Source organism: Heteronotia binoei, chromosome 1, assembly GCF_032191835.1.
Source record: "Heteronotia binoei isolate CCM8104 ecotype False Entrance Well chromosome 1, APGP_CSIRO_Hbin_v1, whole genome shotgun sequence".
NCBI classification, from domain to species: domain Eukaryota; kingdom Metazoa; phylum Chordata; class Lepidosauria; order Squamata; family Gekkonidae; genus Heteronotia; species Heteronotia binoei.
In genome coordinates, this window is record NC_083223.1 from 252,448,926 (window position 1) to 252,467,166 (window position 18,241).

Below are 18,241 nucleotides of genomic sequence, written 5' to 3' on the forward strand. Positions count from 1 at the left end.
ATATAAGGGAGCAGCTTAAGAAACTGCTTCTATAAGGAATGGTATTGTAGTTTATTGCAATGTTCATGTATTGGTGGTCGAAAGTGCCCTGTCACAGCTGACATGGTGTTCTGGTAGAGCAGGGTTGGCCAATGGTAGCTCCAGATGTTTTTTGCCTACAACTCCCATTAGCCCCAGCCATTGGCCATGCTGGCTGGGGCCGATGGAAGTTGTAGGCAAAAACATCTTGAGAGCTACCATTGGCCACCCCTGTGGTAGGGTTTTCAAAGCAAGAAACATTCAGAGGTGGTTCACCACTACCCGAGTGGCTCATGACCCTCATATTCCTTGGAGGTTTCCCATCCAAATACTAGCCAGGGCTGTTTAGCTTCTGAGATTTGAGAGGATTGGGCTATCCGTGTATTGCTTCCTTTTTTTTCTACAGTGTCCTTGATGTTTGTAACCCCTTTTCTTGATTATGGTATTGTTGACTTGGGCCACAGTTTCCTAGTTCTTTAATCTGGATCCTACTGCATTGGGTTTTGGAGGTTTTCACATTTTTAAAATCCACCTTGGGCTTCCAAGAGATACGTGGGAATAAATTAGTAAGAGCAGGGAGTGTGTATGTGACAGCATTTGTGGAGCCCTGCTGACTGGACTGCCTGTTTGCCCCCTTTGCCATCACTGGCTACTCCACCCTTGGTAGTCCGCAAGTTACTTCACCTCCCCCTTCCACTGGCCTGCTGAATCCCTCTGTCCTGCCCAGACTCCAAGGCAGTGGTGGCCAAACTTGCTTAATGTAAGAGCCACATAGAATAAGCATCAGATGTTTGAGAGCTGTAAGACATGAATGAGGGAAGGAAGGCAAATAGATGTGGGAGGGAGAGGTGGAAAGAAAGCAGCTTTAAATGCTGGCCTCCTCCTCTAAGCTGGCCAACAGGGTGGCAGGAGCTTCAAAAGCCACACAATGGCTGCTTACAGACATGCAGTTTGGGGCGAATGGGAGGTGTCCCAAATCAGGCAGGCTCAAAAAGGTTCCTAAATCGTCCACATGCTCCAGCGCAAGGCGTCCCTATCCCACACACGGGGCACCTTGGCGCAGTCAGATGTAGCTTTCCCTTGGCGCAGTTTGGGTCTCTTTTTTTCTGTACATTTTTAGGGGACATGCGCATATGTGCTGTAGGCAGTTTTTTAAAAACCATACTGGTGAACAGCTAGAGCAGATTGGCAGGTTCACTCCGCCAAACCGCCTCACTTGTGTGCTTCCGCGTCCAGACACCAAAGAGATGACTGGCATGTGGCTCAGAAATTTGCTACCACTTTGAAAGTGGTAGCTTTTTGAGCCATTCTGCGGACACTGGTGGATGGGGTAAGTACAAGGCAGGCCTCAGATGTGAGCATTTGGACGGGTTTTTCTAGTCAGTTTCTAAGGCGTCTCTGGGTTGCCCCAAACTGCCCCTCTGTAAGCAGCCACCATGTGTGAAAGAGCCACATGTGCATTCTGAGTCACAATTTGGTTAACCCACCTTGGGGGCCTTCATCCCCAAGCTCTGCTTCCCAGCCCTTTACATCTGCTTCTCCAGCTTGCCCCCTATTGCTCCGCCTCCCCTACTGGCCACGCCCCCTTTATATTCCGACCTCCCTGGGCGGGGCAGCCTACCTCTACGGCCCACTCGAGTGAAAACGAAGGCGAGGCGGAAATTAAGCGTTTTCAGAGACGGAGCTAGCCGACAATTGACGGAAGTTCCCGAACACTCGGAATTCACTGACCGCGTGTGCCCGACGATGGAAGCTGAAGATTCGCGTCCCCCTCCCGACCCTTGCTGTGGGCTGTGCCTGGCCAAGAGAGCTCCTTACACCTGCCCGCGCTGCCACCTGCGTTTTTGCTCCGTGCCTTGCTACCGGGAACACGGCTCCTGCGCCCAGGACTTCCACCACCGGGAACTACAAATCCGGCTCCAGGGCCAGCGGGAGGACCCGGCCTCTCAACGCCGCTTAAGGCAGGCCCTTCTCAGGCTGCATGAGCTACGTGAGCCCGGGGATGCGGATCCCCAGCTAGGCCTCGATCCCAATTTGGACCAGGCGGAGTCCGAAGCGCTGTGGGAGCAACTCAGCCCGGACCAAAGAAAGCGTTTCCAGCGGTTGCTGAACAGCGGGGAGATCTCGGCTCTCTTGCCCCCTTGGAAGCCTTGGTGGACGGGGCGCAGCTGTGGGGCAGCGCTGATTCAGGAACTAGGGCCAGAGACCCTCCCAATTCCTTTGCAGCAACAGCAGTCCCCTCATGGCTCCTTAGCCTTGCAACAGCCTCAGCCTCCGGAGCCTTTGCAGGAGATCTCCGGCAGCACCCAGAGCCCTGCACAGCCGGCGGATGCCTCAAGCTCCGTGCCTCCGGTGCCCGCCGTCATTCCCCCCTTGAGCAGCCTAACGCGGGTGCCCGTCTCGCCCCTGGTTCGCTTCCAGTTGCCCAACGTGCTGTACGCTTATGCCTATGCCCTGGCGCTTTACAACGGCGAGGTGGAGGAGGCCCAGCTGCTCCCAGAATTTTGTGAAACGGTTCTGGACCTCTCGGGTGCTTTGGGAGCCAAGCAGGGCTTCGGGTCCACGGCAGAGGCCCTGCAAGCGGCCCTGCAAGCAATAACCGTGGGGCGATACCCCGAATGCCTATTGGGGAATGGCGGGGTGATGGCATCGGTGGCCCAGATCTTAATGGGGGAATGCCAAGCCAAGCAAAAGGGGTATAGCTTGGCAGCCCTCGCCCACCTCTCCCGGTTGCTGAGCAAGGGGAAGAGGCAGGTGCCTGCTGAGGATCAACCCAGGCTGTACGCAGCAAAGAAAAAGTGCGACTTTATTTTGTCCTGGGTGAACGATAATGAAGGGGCGTTAACCCTCCTGGCCTTGGAGGTGCAAAGAGAATACAAGGCCCATCTGGACACCATCAGGGAGGTGGGAGCTGTCACCCAGGAACTGGAGAAGATGTGGGGGGCCAAAGTGCCTCCACCCAAAAAGACCTTGATAGAAGAATTGGACTGAAGGGCGAGACTGGAGGAGTCTTGGAATTGGGACACCAGCTGGTCTTGTGTGGAGAGATGGTTCTCCCTTCTGGAAACCTGCAGGATTAGGACTTCAGCCAGAAACGGACTCAGTGCCCTGTGGATGGGACTGAATTCAGGATTAGTCACAAGCAGCACAGAAGTCCAAGTGGAATGGATTAGCACCCTTTCTCGCAGGGGAGAGAATACCTTGAAAGAGTTTTGAGAGATGTGGGGTTTTGAGAGCTGTGGGGAGGAGGGTTGTAATAAAATATCAGCTTGCTTGCCATGCCATCTTTCTTTCCGGATTCCTTTTAATCCAGTTAAGCCCCTCTGATTGAAAAAAATTAGTGTCAAGAGCACACTAAATAACAATCAAGTGAACTTGAGCGCACACCTTTAAAATGGCCAAATGGCATCTGTTCCCCACCCTCCCCAGTTGTTTAAAGCCCCCTGCTTTGAGAAGCTTTCAGTCCAGGGCCAAACAGTGGCGCAGGAGCCACATGTGGCTCTTTCACACACATGGTGTGGCTGTCGAAACCCCTACCACTCCGTTGGCTGGCTTCGAGAAGGCATTGCTCTCTTTAAATCACTTTTCCAAGCGAAGCAGTTGGTGGCTTGGAGAATGCATTTGAAGTTACAGTTATTTTCTTTCCACCTCTCTCTCCCACCCCCATCTGTTTGCCTGCCTGCCTGCCTTCCTATTTTTCAGCTCTCAAACATTGGACATTTATTCTATTTGGCTCTTACATTAATCAAGTTTGGCCACTCCTGTTCCAGTCTGAAGTGTGACTGGTTGGGGTGGGAGAAACAGAGAAGTGCATGAAAGCAACAGCCAAATCCTGTTGTTGGTTCCCAGCACACAGGGTTTGTAGGTAGGGTGCTTCCAAACATGGAAGTTCTACTTATTCTCACAGTTCATAATTTGTGTCCACTATAAACTACTATCTTAATTCTTGATGGGCATTCAATGAAGTTGGTGGGCAATAAATTCAGATTTGAGAAAAGAAAGCCCTTCACTCAAAGAGTTGTTAACTTCTGGGATTCACTGCCACAGGATGTGATAAGGGCCAGTGTTTGTTTGGCTTTTAAAAGAGGATTAGGCACATTCATGAAGAACAGGATCCATCAATGAGTATTAGTCTTGATGACTAAATGGTACCACCATGTTCACAGGGAATACTCTGGATTCCAGTGTGTAGGAGGAGCAATAGGGGCAGGCTGTGGCCTCCATGCTGTGCTTGGAGGTTTTTCAGGGGGCTTATCTTGTTAATCACAGTGTGACGTGGGATGCTGGACTAAAGGACAATAATACTGCACCATATCCAAGGGTGAAATTCTATCAGCTCTTTTGCATATTAGGCCACACACCCGATGTAGCCAATCCTCCAAGAGCTTACAAAAAAGAGCCCTGTAAGCTCTTGGAGGATTGGCTACAACAGGGTGCGTGGCCTAATATGCAAAGGAGCTCCTGCTAGAATTTGACCCCTGACCATATCCATAAACAGCCCAACTTTCCCTGTTTTCAGTTCCTGTCCCTGGTAAGTCACTATCCCTATTTATTTTTCCTTATGGAGGTGTCTTGCTACATTTTTGTTGTCACCATCCTCTGATCTTCCTTCCTGGTACTGAGATTTTTTTGCCTCTGTATAGGGACGTTCCCTTTATTCACACATTGAGTAGCCAGGGGTAGACCTTTCCTCCATGAATCTGTCTAACCCCTCTTTAAAAGCCATCTGTGCTTGTGGCTGACTCTATATCAATCTTTGGGCTCCTCTGAGGCATCTGACTGACCCCTGTTGGAAACAGGATACTGTCCTTGATTGACCCCTGGTATGAGCTAGCATTTCTGCTTTCAGGGTGTTAGGTCTATTTTGCTGGTTGCATAGGACAATAGGATTTTTCTAGTTTGCTATTAACTAGAAGATCAGGGTCACCGTCTTGGCTTTTAATTCAGCAGAGAGAGTGCTATTGCGTAGCACATGGATAAAGAGATCAGAGTACATTTCTTTAGCCAAGTGTGATGATGAACTAGAGCAGTGAATCTTGTGTGAAGAGGAGTGTTCTAAAACTGTCCTTTTATTTTCATCAGTAAAATGTTAAGATCTGGAAATAACATATTCCCACATAAGCAAATTCTTTATTTAAATAAATTACTCTAGCTCCCTTTCCCTCAAAAAACTCCCAAGGTAATAAGCTTGTTATTCCTAACCCAGCCTGGCCCTCTTTAGTAAGTAAGCAGATCTCTTTCATCCTCCAACCAGATCATATTTTAGTTAGGTTTAGCAGTGCCAAAAGACTGTTCTGCCATGAGCCCAAAAATCATGTGATTCTTCTCCACAGATCCTTGCGCCATCCTCCCGCCTCTCCCTACCCCTCCCCAGTATCTCTTTTGGGAGCACTAAGTTCTTCCATATGTAAGCAAGTCAACACAAAATGATTAAAATAAAATGGCATACATTTTCTGGCTACAACACCAGAAAACCTGGCAAATCATTATGAAAACAATTTGTTAAAATTTTCTCTTTTTCCTCATCAGGAGGGATTCAAAAGTTGCACAAGCATCCTACTTGACTTCTGAGAATAGCTAGTAAATATAGTATTTGAAATTCAAAAGCTCCTTTATTATAGCCAAACTCTAGCTGCAATATCAAAACTGATGCTAGTTAGAAGCTAAAATCCAGTCCCCGCAAGAACTGAAGATCCAGCTTTTTCAGTGATTTTCCTTTCTCATTGGAAACTTAATGTACATATTTCAAGAGCTGTTAGAGAGTTTTAACTTTCCTAGATGGTTTTAACTTTCTTAAATTAGATTCACAACACTTTGTGTTTCTTAGCGACAGTGCTTTGTCTTCTACACAGCTTGACTGGTGCAGGCTGCAGAAACTGCATCCTAGAAAGCGTTGTTTTCTTTTTTTGATTTTTAAAAAAGTTTCCTTCTGGTTTCGGAACTTGCAAACTGATACTTTCTGAAGTCTTACAAGACAGAGAGGACTTGTAGTGTTACAAATACTTCAGTAGAGTTCCTTTACCCTGTCCTTCGGTTCCAGAAGCAGACCCAATAATATAAAAAAACCTAACACGTTTGCATTAATTCCAGTCATAGAATGTGTTTCTTTGTAAGGTTAGAATATTTTGTTATGAGCACAGGGTCCACCCAGTCCTGTACATATTCAGGTTTGGTTTTTAAAAAATGGTAATTTCCAGGTGAATGTAGCCTCACAATGTCTGACTGGGAACCAAGTGGATTTTTCCATGGGAGAAATCACCCATGTTGCTATGAAGGCAATGGTCTTTCATTCCTTGGCTGGAAAATGTCAATGCTCAGATATCTGGAAACAAACCGGCAGGGGTTCTGTGCAGCTGCTGTGAGACCCTGCGGAGACAGCAGCATTCCTTCGTCTTGGCCAACCAAGTTGTTTTGATGTGAGCTTCCTTATAGCCCCACAAAAGGGAGATGATGGATGTGTGTGTGATTAAAGGGATAACCAGCCAAGCAGCAACTCAGTAGAGGTATGGAAAGATCCGGTAAGGGACTCGGCGGCAGTACTCCTGCCAGGCCAAGCCGTACTTCCTCAGGCACTGGTGCTCGTCCCTGGCTTCCCGGTGGACCAGAAGCATGGTAAAGTAGAGGACATAGAAATAAGGCAGGATGTGGGCGATGCCTGAGAAAGAGACAGGTGAACACTGAGACAGAAGATAGATTAACTGGCAGACCTCTACCATTATCCCAATAGAGCTACCCCAATTTAGTACACACGGTGAGATACAAAATTTAATAATAATAATAATAATAATACATTGGATTTATATTCTGCCTTCCACTCTAGAGTCTCGGAGCGACTCACAATCTCCTTTATCTTCCCCACAACACACCCCCTGTGAAGTAGGTGGGGCTGAGAGGGCTCTCACAGAAGCTGCCCTTTCAAGGACAACTGTTATGAAAGCTATGGCTGACCCAAGGCCATTCCAGCAGCTGCAAGTGGAGAAGTGAGGAATCAAACCTGGTTCTCCCAGGTAAGAGTCCGTGCACTTAACCACTACACCAACTGGTTCTAAGGATGAAAATCCTATATCTATGGAATGCTAAACTGCAACACCCCACAAAGTACATTTTATGAATACTTATAGAAATTTTTAAAAATACTCATAGGAACTATAACAATAGGTTGGATACAGAGTTAAATGGAAATTTCTGCTAACTCCTGCTTCCTGCTATAGACCCTCCCCCATCACATTGCTAAAGGTCCCCTATTTGCCAGGAGTGCATGTTTTGGAGATTTTGGGGGCTGGAGTGGGAGAAGAAGGGCAAGAAAGTTCCATTCTGCTGCTGGAAAATGTACGGTGAATCCAACCCAGGACTAAGAGTCCCTCTCTCCTTTTTGTTTTTCAAGCAAAGGGATTTATGCATTTGGTGTGCACATCTAGGTCAAAGGCCCAGTGTGAGCTGTCATAACAATAGGGTGGAGAACCAGGAAATTTGGCTACAGATAAGACATTCTCCTGAGATATATATATATGTGGTTTGGTTTGGAACAAGAGTAATGGGGAGCGGGAAAGACATCTCAACCCATTTTATTTATTTATTTATCCATCCCAACCCATTTTATTTATTTATTTTTGAGAGAGGTGTAGTGGCTAGACTGGGATTAGGATCTGGGAGGTTCAAATCCATACTTTGCTGTGGAAGCTTGCTGAGTGACCTTGGGTCACTTGCTCTCTCCCTCAGCTTAACCTAGCTCACAGGATAAAACGGAGGAGAATGGTTTAAGCTGCTTTGGATCCCTGTTGGGGAGAAAGATGGCATATAAATAAAATGAATAAATACAGAACAAAGTTTGAGTCCAGTGGCACCTTTAAAACCAACAAAGTTTATTATGGATATAAGTTTTCCTGGGCGCGCACACTTCTTCAATGTGTGTGGACTTGAAAGCTTATATCCAGAACTAAATGTTGATCTTTAAGGTACCTCTGGACTCAGACTTTGTTCTGCTGCTTCAAACCCACACAATTACTCAACTGAGTAAATAAATACATTTAGACATTCATACCTGGCTTTCAGTATAATTACTAAGAAGGGACTCAAAGCAGCTTATCCTGTTGTTCCCCCCTCCTCCATGTTATGTTCAGAACAACAACCCTAAGAGTTGGGTTAGGATGGGAGTGCGTGACTAGCCCGAAGTCACCCAGCAAATGTCTGTGGCACAGTGGGTTTAAAACCTGGGTCTCCAGATCTCAGCGTAACCATTACACCACACCCATGATCCTGTTTTAGCAGCTTTCTAGAGGTTTGTGATTTCCACTTACCGCAGGGCAGGGACCAAGCAAAAGCCATGATGAGATCCCCCAAATAATTGGGATGCCGCACAAATCCCCACCACCCTGACACCAGCAGACGCCGGCCAGTGGCTGTGGGGATGGTTTTGAGTCCTGGAATGGAAAAAAAAAAACATTGATTGTTAACACTTGCCAAATTTGTGTGGAGGGGTTCCACTGAAAATTCTGCAAGATGACAGATCCAACAGTCTCCCCAGACACAAAAGCAGGAATCCTTCAGATACCTTGCACTACAGGAGACATCATCAAAAAAAAAATCTTGCATACCCACAATGGGATTCCTCCAGCTTGGCATTAAGCATATTATACATGCTAACATTTAGGTCCTTTCCCCACAAATCTTAAACTCAGATGTAGAGCATGTGCTTTATTTATATCCTAGTTTTCTCAGTGGGGAGCCAGAGTGACTTACAACATCATTCTCCCCTTTCCCCATTTTATCCTCACAACTTTAAGGTAGAGTTAGGCTGAAAGAGTATGACTGGTCAAGGGTCACCCAGTCAGCTTCCATGGAAGCAGGGATTTGAACCTGGATCTCCCAGATCCATCCCAGTCCAGCACTCTCAAACCTACAGTGCACATTGAATATAGAAAGTTCCAGTTTTGAACCTGGCATCTCCACTGAAAAAGGCTTGCAAGTACTAGGGCCCAGAAAGACCTGTCCCATATTTCTAATTAGCAAGCTTAGCTAAATAATGCAAATCGCGTTTTAAGGCACAGGAAAATGCCTATCCACCAGCTGTCCTCCAAGCGGACTAACTACCAATCTAAAGACAATTGCCTTCATGTAAAAGATAAGCACGTCCCGTCCCTCTATTACATTCAATATAGTTTTATAAAAGTGCATGAGAAACAGACAAATTGCCTATTGTGGGATTATTATGCTGTGTTTGGTACAGCAGCTTCTGGCACACAATAAGCATAAAAGAGCAGTCAGAGTTACAAACCAGCTACTTTGGGGTCAGCGGGATTCCGTCGGAAAGTGTTCTTCTGGGAGTTAGCGCTGCGGAAGATAGAATAGCCAAGGCCTGCAGGAGGAAAGGGGTAAAGTGTGAACAGACAGATGAATGGGCAGAGAGAATGTGATCGAAGTAGAGGCTAAGGTAGCCCCAAGGAACACTTATTGGTAGTAGAAGGAGATCCATTTACCCAAAGGAAGACAAAGGCTGTGTGTTTTTTCCCACAGGCACAATTGCAAAAAAGGCTGTCATCTTGTATTTGCATACAATTTACAAGTATGAACGGTCATATAAAATACTTTTGTGTATAATGTTTTAGTGGGGGAGTCATTTGAAAATCAGGGTCATCTTCCTTTTGGAGCAATATGGTCCTATTAAAAGTACTTAAGCATACTGAAGCCTGCATACTTTGGCCAGGCCACTTGCTTGGCCGCACTCAGGTATTGTTATTCTGGGCCCTTTCTATTAAAGTCATCTTTACAAATCAAATCAAATCAAAATCTTCATTGTCCAACTTACCATTCAGCAGGATGATGCCTCCAGCTATAGGCAGGCTGAGTTTCTGCGGATGAGTGACCAGGAAATAGGACTGCAGACTGTACAGAAAGGGCACCCAAGCCAGGTCCCCATAAGCTAGCATGAAGCCGAAACCTTCATGAACTATGTCCATGGTGGTGAGGATGGCCTCCTTGAGAAAAGAAACAAGATGTGTTGAGGGCAACTGGAGTGGGCACTTTGCTTTACATACAGAAAGTCCCAGGTTCAATCCTGGACGTCTCCACTTAACAAAAGACCTCTGCCTGGGAGCTGATGCCAATCAGAGCAGACAACGTCAATCTTGATAGACCAACAGTCTGAATTGGTGTAAAGTATCTTCATCTATTTGTTTGTTTCTGTTTTATCAAATTTATATCCTGCCCTTCACCTGAAGCAACACCTCTATACCATCTTGTCCTTCCTCCCCACTAAGGATACCAGCCTCCAGAGATCCGGGTTACGGATCCTTTGCAGGGTGGGCTCTATGGCATTGTACCCCACTGAGGTCCTCCCCAGGCTCCACCCCCAAATCTCCAGGAGTTTCCCAACCTGAATCTGGCAACTTTATCCCCAACCCTTATTTTCATACACTCCGATTATCCCTATTTTCTAGCACTCATTGAGCTAGGAAAAAAAACCTAATAAAATCAGCTCTGTTTTCACTCCCAGGACATTCTGAAACTTGTGAGAGCAGAACCTAGGACTTCAAACTCTTTGTTCTCACAAAGATGAGGATGGCAGAAATAACAACAAATGAACCCTCCCCAAACTTCCAGGACATCATGGATCTCTCCCTATGCTGAACTTACCTCATTCCAAAAGGCGTCCACTACATAGAGAAGCTGGAAAGCATTCACAAGAATCATGGCCAAGGAAGGATTCCCCCTCAGCTCTGTCTCCTTCACCAACATACCCATGTTGATCAGGGCCTAAGAGAAAAGGGGGAAAGCTGCAATCACAAGATGCCTGTGGATCCATTTTTCTTCCATGATATCCCAGATTGCTATTCCTTTAACCCCATTCTCTTTATAGCAAATTTAAGTTAAGCAACTGCTTCCTCTCCTTGCAGTTTAGCAAGAATGCACTTCAGCACACTATAGAGTTGTTCAATTAACAACCACAGGTTTTAACAAAGAGGTGGTGTTTTTAATAGCTTCTAAGAAGTGGAGGTTTTTTTAAATCCCAAAGCTACACAATTTTCAGGTTTTGCACAGTAAAAACTAAGTGATGCATACAAATGATCAACAGATGTTTTTGTTCTCCACAAATTGCCTATAGGGACTGACAGCCATCTTAAAACAGGCCTATTGGGGGCCAGAAATCTTTTTAACATCTTTCCAAACCTCCCGGCAGATCCAATACAACTCCACCCCTTCCTTGCTCTTCTTCCTTGCATCCGATATCAACTTTGTACTCCTACTAATCCACAATGCATTTCCTCTGCGAGTCTCTACCTACATGCAACCTTCCTCGATATAGCAGTTCCTCAGGATGGTCAGGAACACTGCTCAGTTGGAGAGGCTTAAGCCTCCTCTCCCAACACTCGGCAGTCCTGAGCCACACACACCCGGGAATTAATTTCTGAGCATGGAGCTCACAGAACATGGCTGGTCAAAAGTCCTCAGGGGAGCAACATATGGACACGAAGACATGGCAACATGTGAACCTGCCCATAATTATATAAGCCCTCCAGCTTTCTCTTCCCACCACCTCCAGCACAAGGATGCCTACCCATCCAAGGAGACCCGGGCGAAGCTCACAGAAAAACTTAAGGTCAAAGTTACCGATGCGTGGATTCAACTCGTGGCCTATGAAGAAGTCATAAATGGGGTTTCCTGTAAAGGGAAGAGGTCAGGGAAAACTGAGTATTAACAACACTTCAGTGCTTTTCCGACATAGCCCTCTTGGCAGTGTGTGTGTATGTGTATGTGTGCACGCACGCGGGGGTGTTTTTGTCTCCATGGAATGAGAAAATGTGAGCAGAAGGGGTCCATTCTCAAAAACAAGATGGAGAACATTTCAGGCTCCCAGGAAAATCTGCTGTGGTCCTCAGTGTCTCTGTGTATCCAAAACTAAAGCAACCACACATACACGCATGCTTCAGAAGAGAGACTTCAATGTAAAGCTACAGAACTGGAAATTCATTAAATTCAGGCCTGATGTTTAGCAGGGTCCCACGTGGCCTGGCCCCCTGACAGTATTTTGGGGTACTTCACCCCCATCCCAAGGCTGTGCACCTCATTTGTGATTAAAATGGGAGGGGCTTGCAGGAAAAGCCACTGCCCTTCCTGCAATTTAAAGGGCACACCAATCAGCTGATTGGCAGAATCTTTAAATCCTGCAGGCAAGAGAAGAAGAAGAAGATATTGGATTTATATCCTGCCCTCCACTCTGAAGAGTCTCAGAGCGGCTCACAATCTCCTTTATCTTCCTCCCCCACAACAGACACCCTGTGAGGTGGGTGGGGCTGGAGAGGGCTCTCACAGCAGCTGCCCTTTCAAGGACAACCTCTGCCAGAGCTATGGCTGACCCAAGGCCATTCCAGCAGGTGCAAGTGGAGGAGTGGGGAATCAAACCTGGTTCTCCCAGATAAGAGTCCGCACACTTAACCACTACACCAAACTGGCTCTCCAGAGGGATGGCCCCCAGCTTCTCCATCTTTCTGCACTCACCCCCATGGGCCCCTTTCCAGCAGCCCCTTCCCCTGTGCCCCTAGCTACAGGGCTGTTAAGTTCTCATGATTTTGGGCACAACAGAGATTGGTGATGTTTTTTTCCAAATAAAGTAAAGGTAGTCCCCTGTGCAAGCACCAATTGTCTCCAACTTTGGGATGACGTTGCATCATGACGTTTTCATGGCAGATTTTTTACGGGATGGTTTGCTATTGCCTTCCCCAGTCACCTACACTTCCCCACCCCCAGCAAACTGGGTACTCATTTTACCAACCTCGGAAGGATGGAAGGCTGAGTCAATCTTCCTGGCTACCTGAACCCAGCTCTCATCGGGATCAAACTCAGGTCGTGAGCAGAGCTTGGACTACAATACTGCAGCTTACCACTCTGTACCACAGGACTCTTCTTTTCCAATTAGTTCTTAAGTTTTAAGACTGTAGAGCAATAAACCATTCAAGCAAGTCCTTCCCCACAAATTCCTTAATATATGGGCTTTAAAGTCCAAGGAGGCCTCCCTAACCTATTGGGTTTTATATGGGCAGTTCTGTCCCTTTGAACTGACACATGAGATGCCATGGAACCTAGAGCTCACCTGAATTCCCACCTGGAGCCAGCGCTGTCCCGGGGGCAAGGAGGGCTTTGAGATAAAGAAGGATGCTTAGTCCAAAAGCAAGAACAGATGCAGAGAAGGTGAGTTGTAGTAAATGGTCGTATATGTAACTGAGGCGCAACCCTGCAGCCATGCCGACTCCCACCAACAATGCTGTGATCCACATGGCATGGATCCCTGCCAAGGGGAAAAAAGGGTTTAGGCAGAAACAGAACTAGCCTATTATTAATAGTCCAGTTAAGCAATATTAACTGGACTATCCCCTGCTTGTAAGGATAAAATATAATATTATCATTTTGGGGCATTAAAGTGATATCTGGCTTCAAGTGACATATAGGCAAACAGAGCACATCAAATGTCACATAGTCGCTGAGCCTCCTCCCCAAACTCTGCCCCCAAACCTCCAAGAATTTCCTGAGCTGGAGTTGGCAGAGCCCCTGTTTTCAGAGGAGAGGCAGGTAGCAACCAGAGGCAGGGCTCTTGCAGTAGTGGCACTTTGCTTCTGGAATGCTCTTCTCCTTGAAATTCACCTGGTGCCACTGTGGCTTTCTCTTAAACATCAGGCTGAAACCTTTCTGTTCAACTAGGGTTGCCAGCAATGTTCCCTTTAAGTTGTGGAGTCTTGTGAGCAAAACTTCTACTTTGTGAGCTACTGGCATTAAAGTTGTGAGCTACTAGCATTAAAGTTGTGAGCTACTGCATGAACTAGTTTGCGCTAAGGCTATTTTTCCTGAGCTGAGACAAATATGTGTGAGCTGGAGGCTAAAAAATTGGGAGCTAGCTCACACTAACTCAGCTTAGAGGGAACACTGGTTGCCAGGTCTGTGCTGGAAAATACCTGGACTTTGGGGGTGGATCCAGGAGACAGCAGAGTTTGGGCTTCTAGTGTTCTGGCCCCGCTAGAGGACCTCCTGATGGCACCTGGTTTTTTGGCTACTGCGTGACAGACTGTTGGACTGGATGGGTCATTGGCCTGATCCAACATGGCTTCTCTTATGTTCTTATGGGAGGGGAGGGGCCTCAGCATGGTCCAATGCCATAGAGTCCACCCTCCAAAACAGCCATTTTCTCCAGGGGACAATAAACAGAGCAAATGGTAACACAGTTATCAGACAAGCAAGAAAAAGCAACTGAGCAACAAAATCAATAAACAATATATTTATTTATTTTAGCAGATTTATATTCCGCCCTCCCCCATATGGGCTCAGGGTGGTATATGAAATCTCTTTCTCCTATGTTATGTTAAATCTCATTTATATCCTTGCAAACACTTATACATATGTTACCCACTATACCTTTAATGAGGTAATTGTACAACACCTGTGGATTTCTTTAAAGGAAGGGGCGTGGTATGCCCATGTTGAGCTTGTGCTATGGAATAAAGTTATGAGAGTTTTTTTTTTATTATTACAGGTAATTTACTGTTGCTTCTGGATATATAAATGCTTTTTCATACAAAACATGTTATTATCTATGTATATGTTTGTTGTACTTTAAAACTTTGGGAAAAGTCAGCTTTCGAAAAAAAACAATGATATGCAAAATGTGGTTTACCAGCTAGCAGACACGTAAAGGATAATTTACCTTTTAAGGCTTACTACTATTGGATGTGGACTCCCATTTACTATATTTGAATGAATATAGAACAGCTTGTGCCAACATTAAGTCTGTTTTTAGACAGTGAGCACTACCATTGATGGTTTGAAGATTAAGGGCGCAGTTGAGCCCCTCCTTAAGGATATATTTACCCATTGAGGCTGACTTTGATTGGATGTGGACTCCGCTTACAGCATTTGGGAGAACAGGGCTTTTCTTTAGCAGGAATGCACAGGAATGCAGTTCTGGCTGGCTTGGCATCAGGGAGTGTGGCCTAATATGCAACTGAGTTCCTGCTGGGCTTTTTTTTCCCTACCCAAAAAGCCCTGTGGGAGACTATAGAGCATTTTGTGCCAATATTAGGACTCAGGGCTTTTTTTTTGTAGAAAAAGCCCATCACAACTTATTTGCATATTAGGCCACACCCCCTGACATCACCATTGTTTCACACTGGGCTTTTTGTAGAAAAAGCCCAGCATGAACTCATTTGCATATTAGGTCACACCCCCATATGCCAAGCCAGCCGGAACTGTGTTCCTGCTCTAAAAAAGCCCTGCTGTTTTTAAAACACTGCTATTGCTGTTTGGAAGATTTAGGATTTAATGGAGCCACTCCTCTTTGTGGTATTTGGGTATCATATGTGTAATTTTATTTATTTTGGTTAATTTATATTCTGCCCTTTCCCAGGCAGGCTCAGTTAATTGTATGTTTAAGCATTTGCAAAGATTTAGATATAAATGAGACTTAACATAGGAGAAAGAGATATATATTTTTAAAATTGATTTTGTTGCACAGTTGCTTTTTCTTGCTTGCTTGATTATCTCCAAGGGAGCTGATCTCTGCCAGCTGGAAATCGGTTATAAAACCAGGAGATCTCCAGGCCACACCTGGAGGCTGGCAACTCAAACTTTTAATTAAGTGGTTGCTCTTTAAAAATAATTCAATAGTTAGGTTTCAGACTGAAATTGTTAAATTCATTTTAAGTTGCTCAAAGGCTGGTGGTTAAAACAAAACACTTGCAAAACATTGCTCTAGTCAGTAGATAACATTTCCCTTCAGAACTGACCCCATCCCCGGGATCATGCAACTCATCTCACAGGTCTAAATGACCGCCATTAATTACCCACCATTAATACGGTAAGAGAGCCGGCTCTTGTCTCGAAGAACAGTCCCTTCTGTGACCTGTTTAAAAAAATATACAAGATGAAGCAAGATGAGCCAGCAGTATGGCCTATCTTGTAGAAGAAACATATCCCCCTTCCTTTCCACTCTCCTCCTCCCCAAAAAAAGACAATGTGGTCCACTTGCCAGAGGACTGATCTTAGAGCCCCCCAAAAGTGCCAGGTTCAAATGTTACTTCCATCATGGCCTGTGTTGTATCCTTAGATAAGTTTTCACCACACACCCATGAACACATATTCAGACTGCAGTTGGGAATTAGCTTGTGTGTTTGTATAGTGAGTGGAAAACAGGGATCTTTTATCTTGAAGAGTGGCTGAGAGCAGCAAGTTTTCATCAGGAAAAGGATGACAGAGACCTGATTAAAGATTTTAATCTCTTTATCAGGTCTACATCTGTTCAATATCTGTTAGTTCATAAGGTTTCTTACAGCATATACATACATGAAGTTTTCTTATTTCTTGTTGCAGGATTGTACAGGCTGTGTTGCCTAGTGATATCCTATTTCTTAAAGTATTTAAGAAAACTTCATTTCTCATTTCTTGTGTGCAGATAATCTGGAGGACCCACAGACCTGAGTGCCGCTCATTTACTGAGGAGATAGTCATAGACCCAGAGAAGTCAGCCATGTTCATCTGTTGCTGCAAAACAGTAAAGACTCCACAGCACCTTCAAGATGAACAAATAGTAAAGACTCCACAGCACCTTTAAGATGAACAAATTTTATCACAGGATAGGCTTTCGGGAAACACAGCTCTCTTTGTCATCCGATGAAGAGAGCTGTGTTTCTCAAAAGCTTATACTACAATAAAAATTGTTCATCTTAAAGATGCTACTGGACTGTTTATTATTTTCCAGGGGATAGTGACTCAGAGGGACTTAGGGTTCAGTCCCTGACAGATTCCTTGATCAATCAATAGGCGTCGTGCTTTACAACAGAACGTTCAAGACACAGAGGTTTATTTATTAAAACACGTTCCTTGTGGTTCAAGGTGGCTTGCAGTACTAGTTAAAAACATTTTCAGTTGCAAAACAAAAATAATGTCTTCTTACCTTCCCCAGAGGCAGCATATACAGCAGAGCCTGCAGCCCAACCCAGGCTAAGACCAGCACAAAGTCCTGGGGGTTCCACAGGGAGCGGAGCGTGGGCAAAGGCAAAGGGAAGCTCAAGAAGCTGGCATGCTCTGTCTTGCATGTCAGGAGCAGGACAAAGACGGTGGCAGGCAATAGGATGAGAAGGCAGGCAGCCCCTGAAACAAGACAGGATGTGAAGGGGGAGGTTTAGAAAGCAGCAAGATGTAGTGCCTTGGGAAGGGGAGTCAAGGAATAAAAAGATCCCAGTTTTGTCAATCAGGATGTAACAGGATCAGTATTCCAAATGGACCTCCTGATGGCGCCTGGTTTTTTTGGCCACTGTGTGACACAGAGTGTTGACTGGATGGGCCATTGTTTTGTTCCCCTCCCCTCCCCCACCAATCCTCCAACAACTTCAAAATTTCTTCCTTACCTAGAACACCCCCAAATTCCAATTCTTTGGTGTGGGGGATCTTGTGTCGATCCATAGTTCTCTCAACCAGCTGCCAGAGGAGCCCCCCTGCACTTGGTTTTAAGTCTTGACTTGTATATACTCAGAAGGGTGCCTGTGGAAATAATCCATTTAGATCAAGTTGTATTTTTCTTCTTCTTGGGTACCCAGTTAAGCTCTCTTCATATGAATCAGTTACCCCCGGTTAAGGCCCAACAACACAACTATCCTCTCACGTTTATAATCATCAAGACAACTAAAGCTCCCTCTCTTAATTTCATTCTGCTCCAGACAGTGCCTTAAATAAAGGCAGAGGAGTAATTTCACTCAGACACTTTTCTTCTTTTAGAAATGAATCACCCAAAGAACATGCATGAAGCCCTTTTCTCTCCCACTGCTGAGTAAACTACAGCCAGCCAGCTGGTTGGCCGGCCTTCCTACACAATGGGATTATTGGCTTGTGGCTGGAATTCAAGAACAGAGGGAGTACAGCTTTCAAACCAGTGCTGAGAACGTATGATGTCTTTGTTTGAAATTAATCATAAGAGTGCCCTGGAGCACATGCAGAGTGCTCCTACCTTCCTGCTGAATTAAATCTAAGGAGTTTCCAGCTAAACATTTGGAAGAACTTCTTGACATGGGTGCCCAGTGGAACAGGTTTTCCTGGGAGGTGGTGAGTCCTTCTTCGGAGGTTTTTAAGCAAAGACTAGATGGCCTTCTGATTCTGTGAATTTAGGCAGATCATGAGAGGGAGTGTAGGAAGGGATGAGTCAGTACTTGGCTCTCATGGCCCTTTCTTACACACCTGGTGTAAGATT

The 18,241-nt window shown here is 45.6% G+C and overlaps 2 protein-coding genes across 2 annotated transcripts; one reads left to right on the forward strand and one right to left on the reverse strand.

The window, feature by feature from the left end:
- The first annotated feature begins 1,660 nt into the window (after nucleotides 1-1,660).
- Nucleotides 1,661-3,302, forward strand: ZNHIT2 (zinc finger HIT-type containing 2). Its single transcript, XM_060252854.1, has one exon. It carries the CDS (start codon nucleotides 1,765-1,767, stop codon nucleotides 3,007-3,009), a length of 1,245 nt encoding a protein of 414 aa, XP_060108837.1. The 5' UTR covers nucleotides 1,661-1,764; the 3' UTR covers nucleotides 3,010-3,302.
- A 2,315-nt stretch (nucleotides 3,303-5,617) lies between these two features.
- TM7SF2 (transmembrane 7 superfamily member 2) lies at nucleotides 5,618-17,482 on the reverse strand. Its single transcript, XM_060252842.1, has 10 exons — nucleotides 17,406-17,482; nucleotides 16,952-17,148; nucleotides 15,847-15,901; nucleotides 13,106-13,300; nucleotides 11,573-11,676; nucleotides 10,651-10,770; nucleotides 9,824-9,992; nucleotides 9,293-9,373; nucleotides 8,316-8,438; nucleotides 5,618-6,673 (listed from the first exon to the last, which is right to left on the reverse strand). Exons 1-10 carry the CDS (start codon nucleotides 17,458-17,460, stop codon nucleotides 6,513-6,515), a joined length of 1,260 nt encoding a protein of 419 aa, XP_060108825.1. The 5' UTR covers nucleotides 17,461-17,482; the 3' UTR covers nucleotides 5,618-6,512.
- Nucleotides 17,483-18,241: the final 759 nt, after the last annotated feature.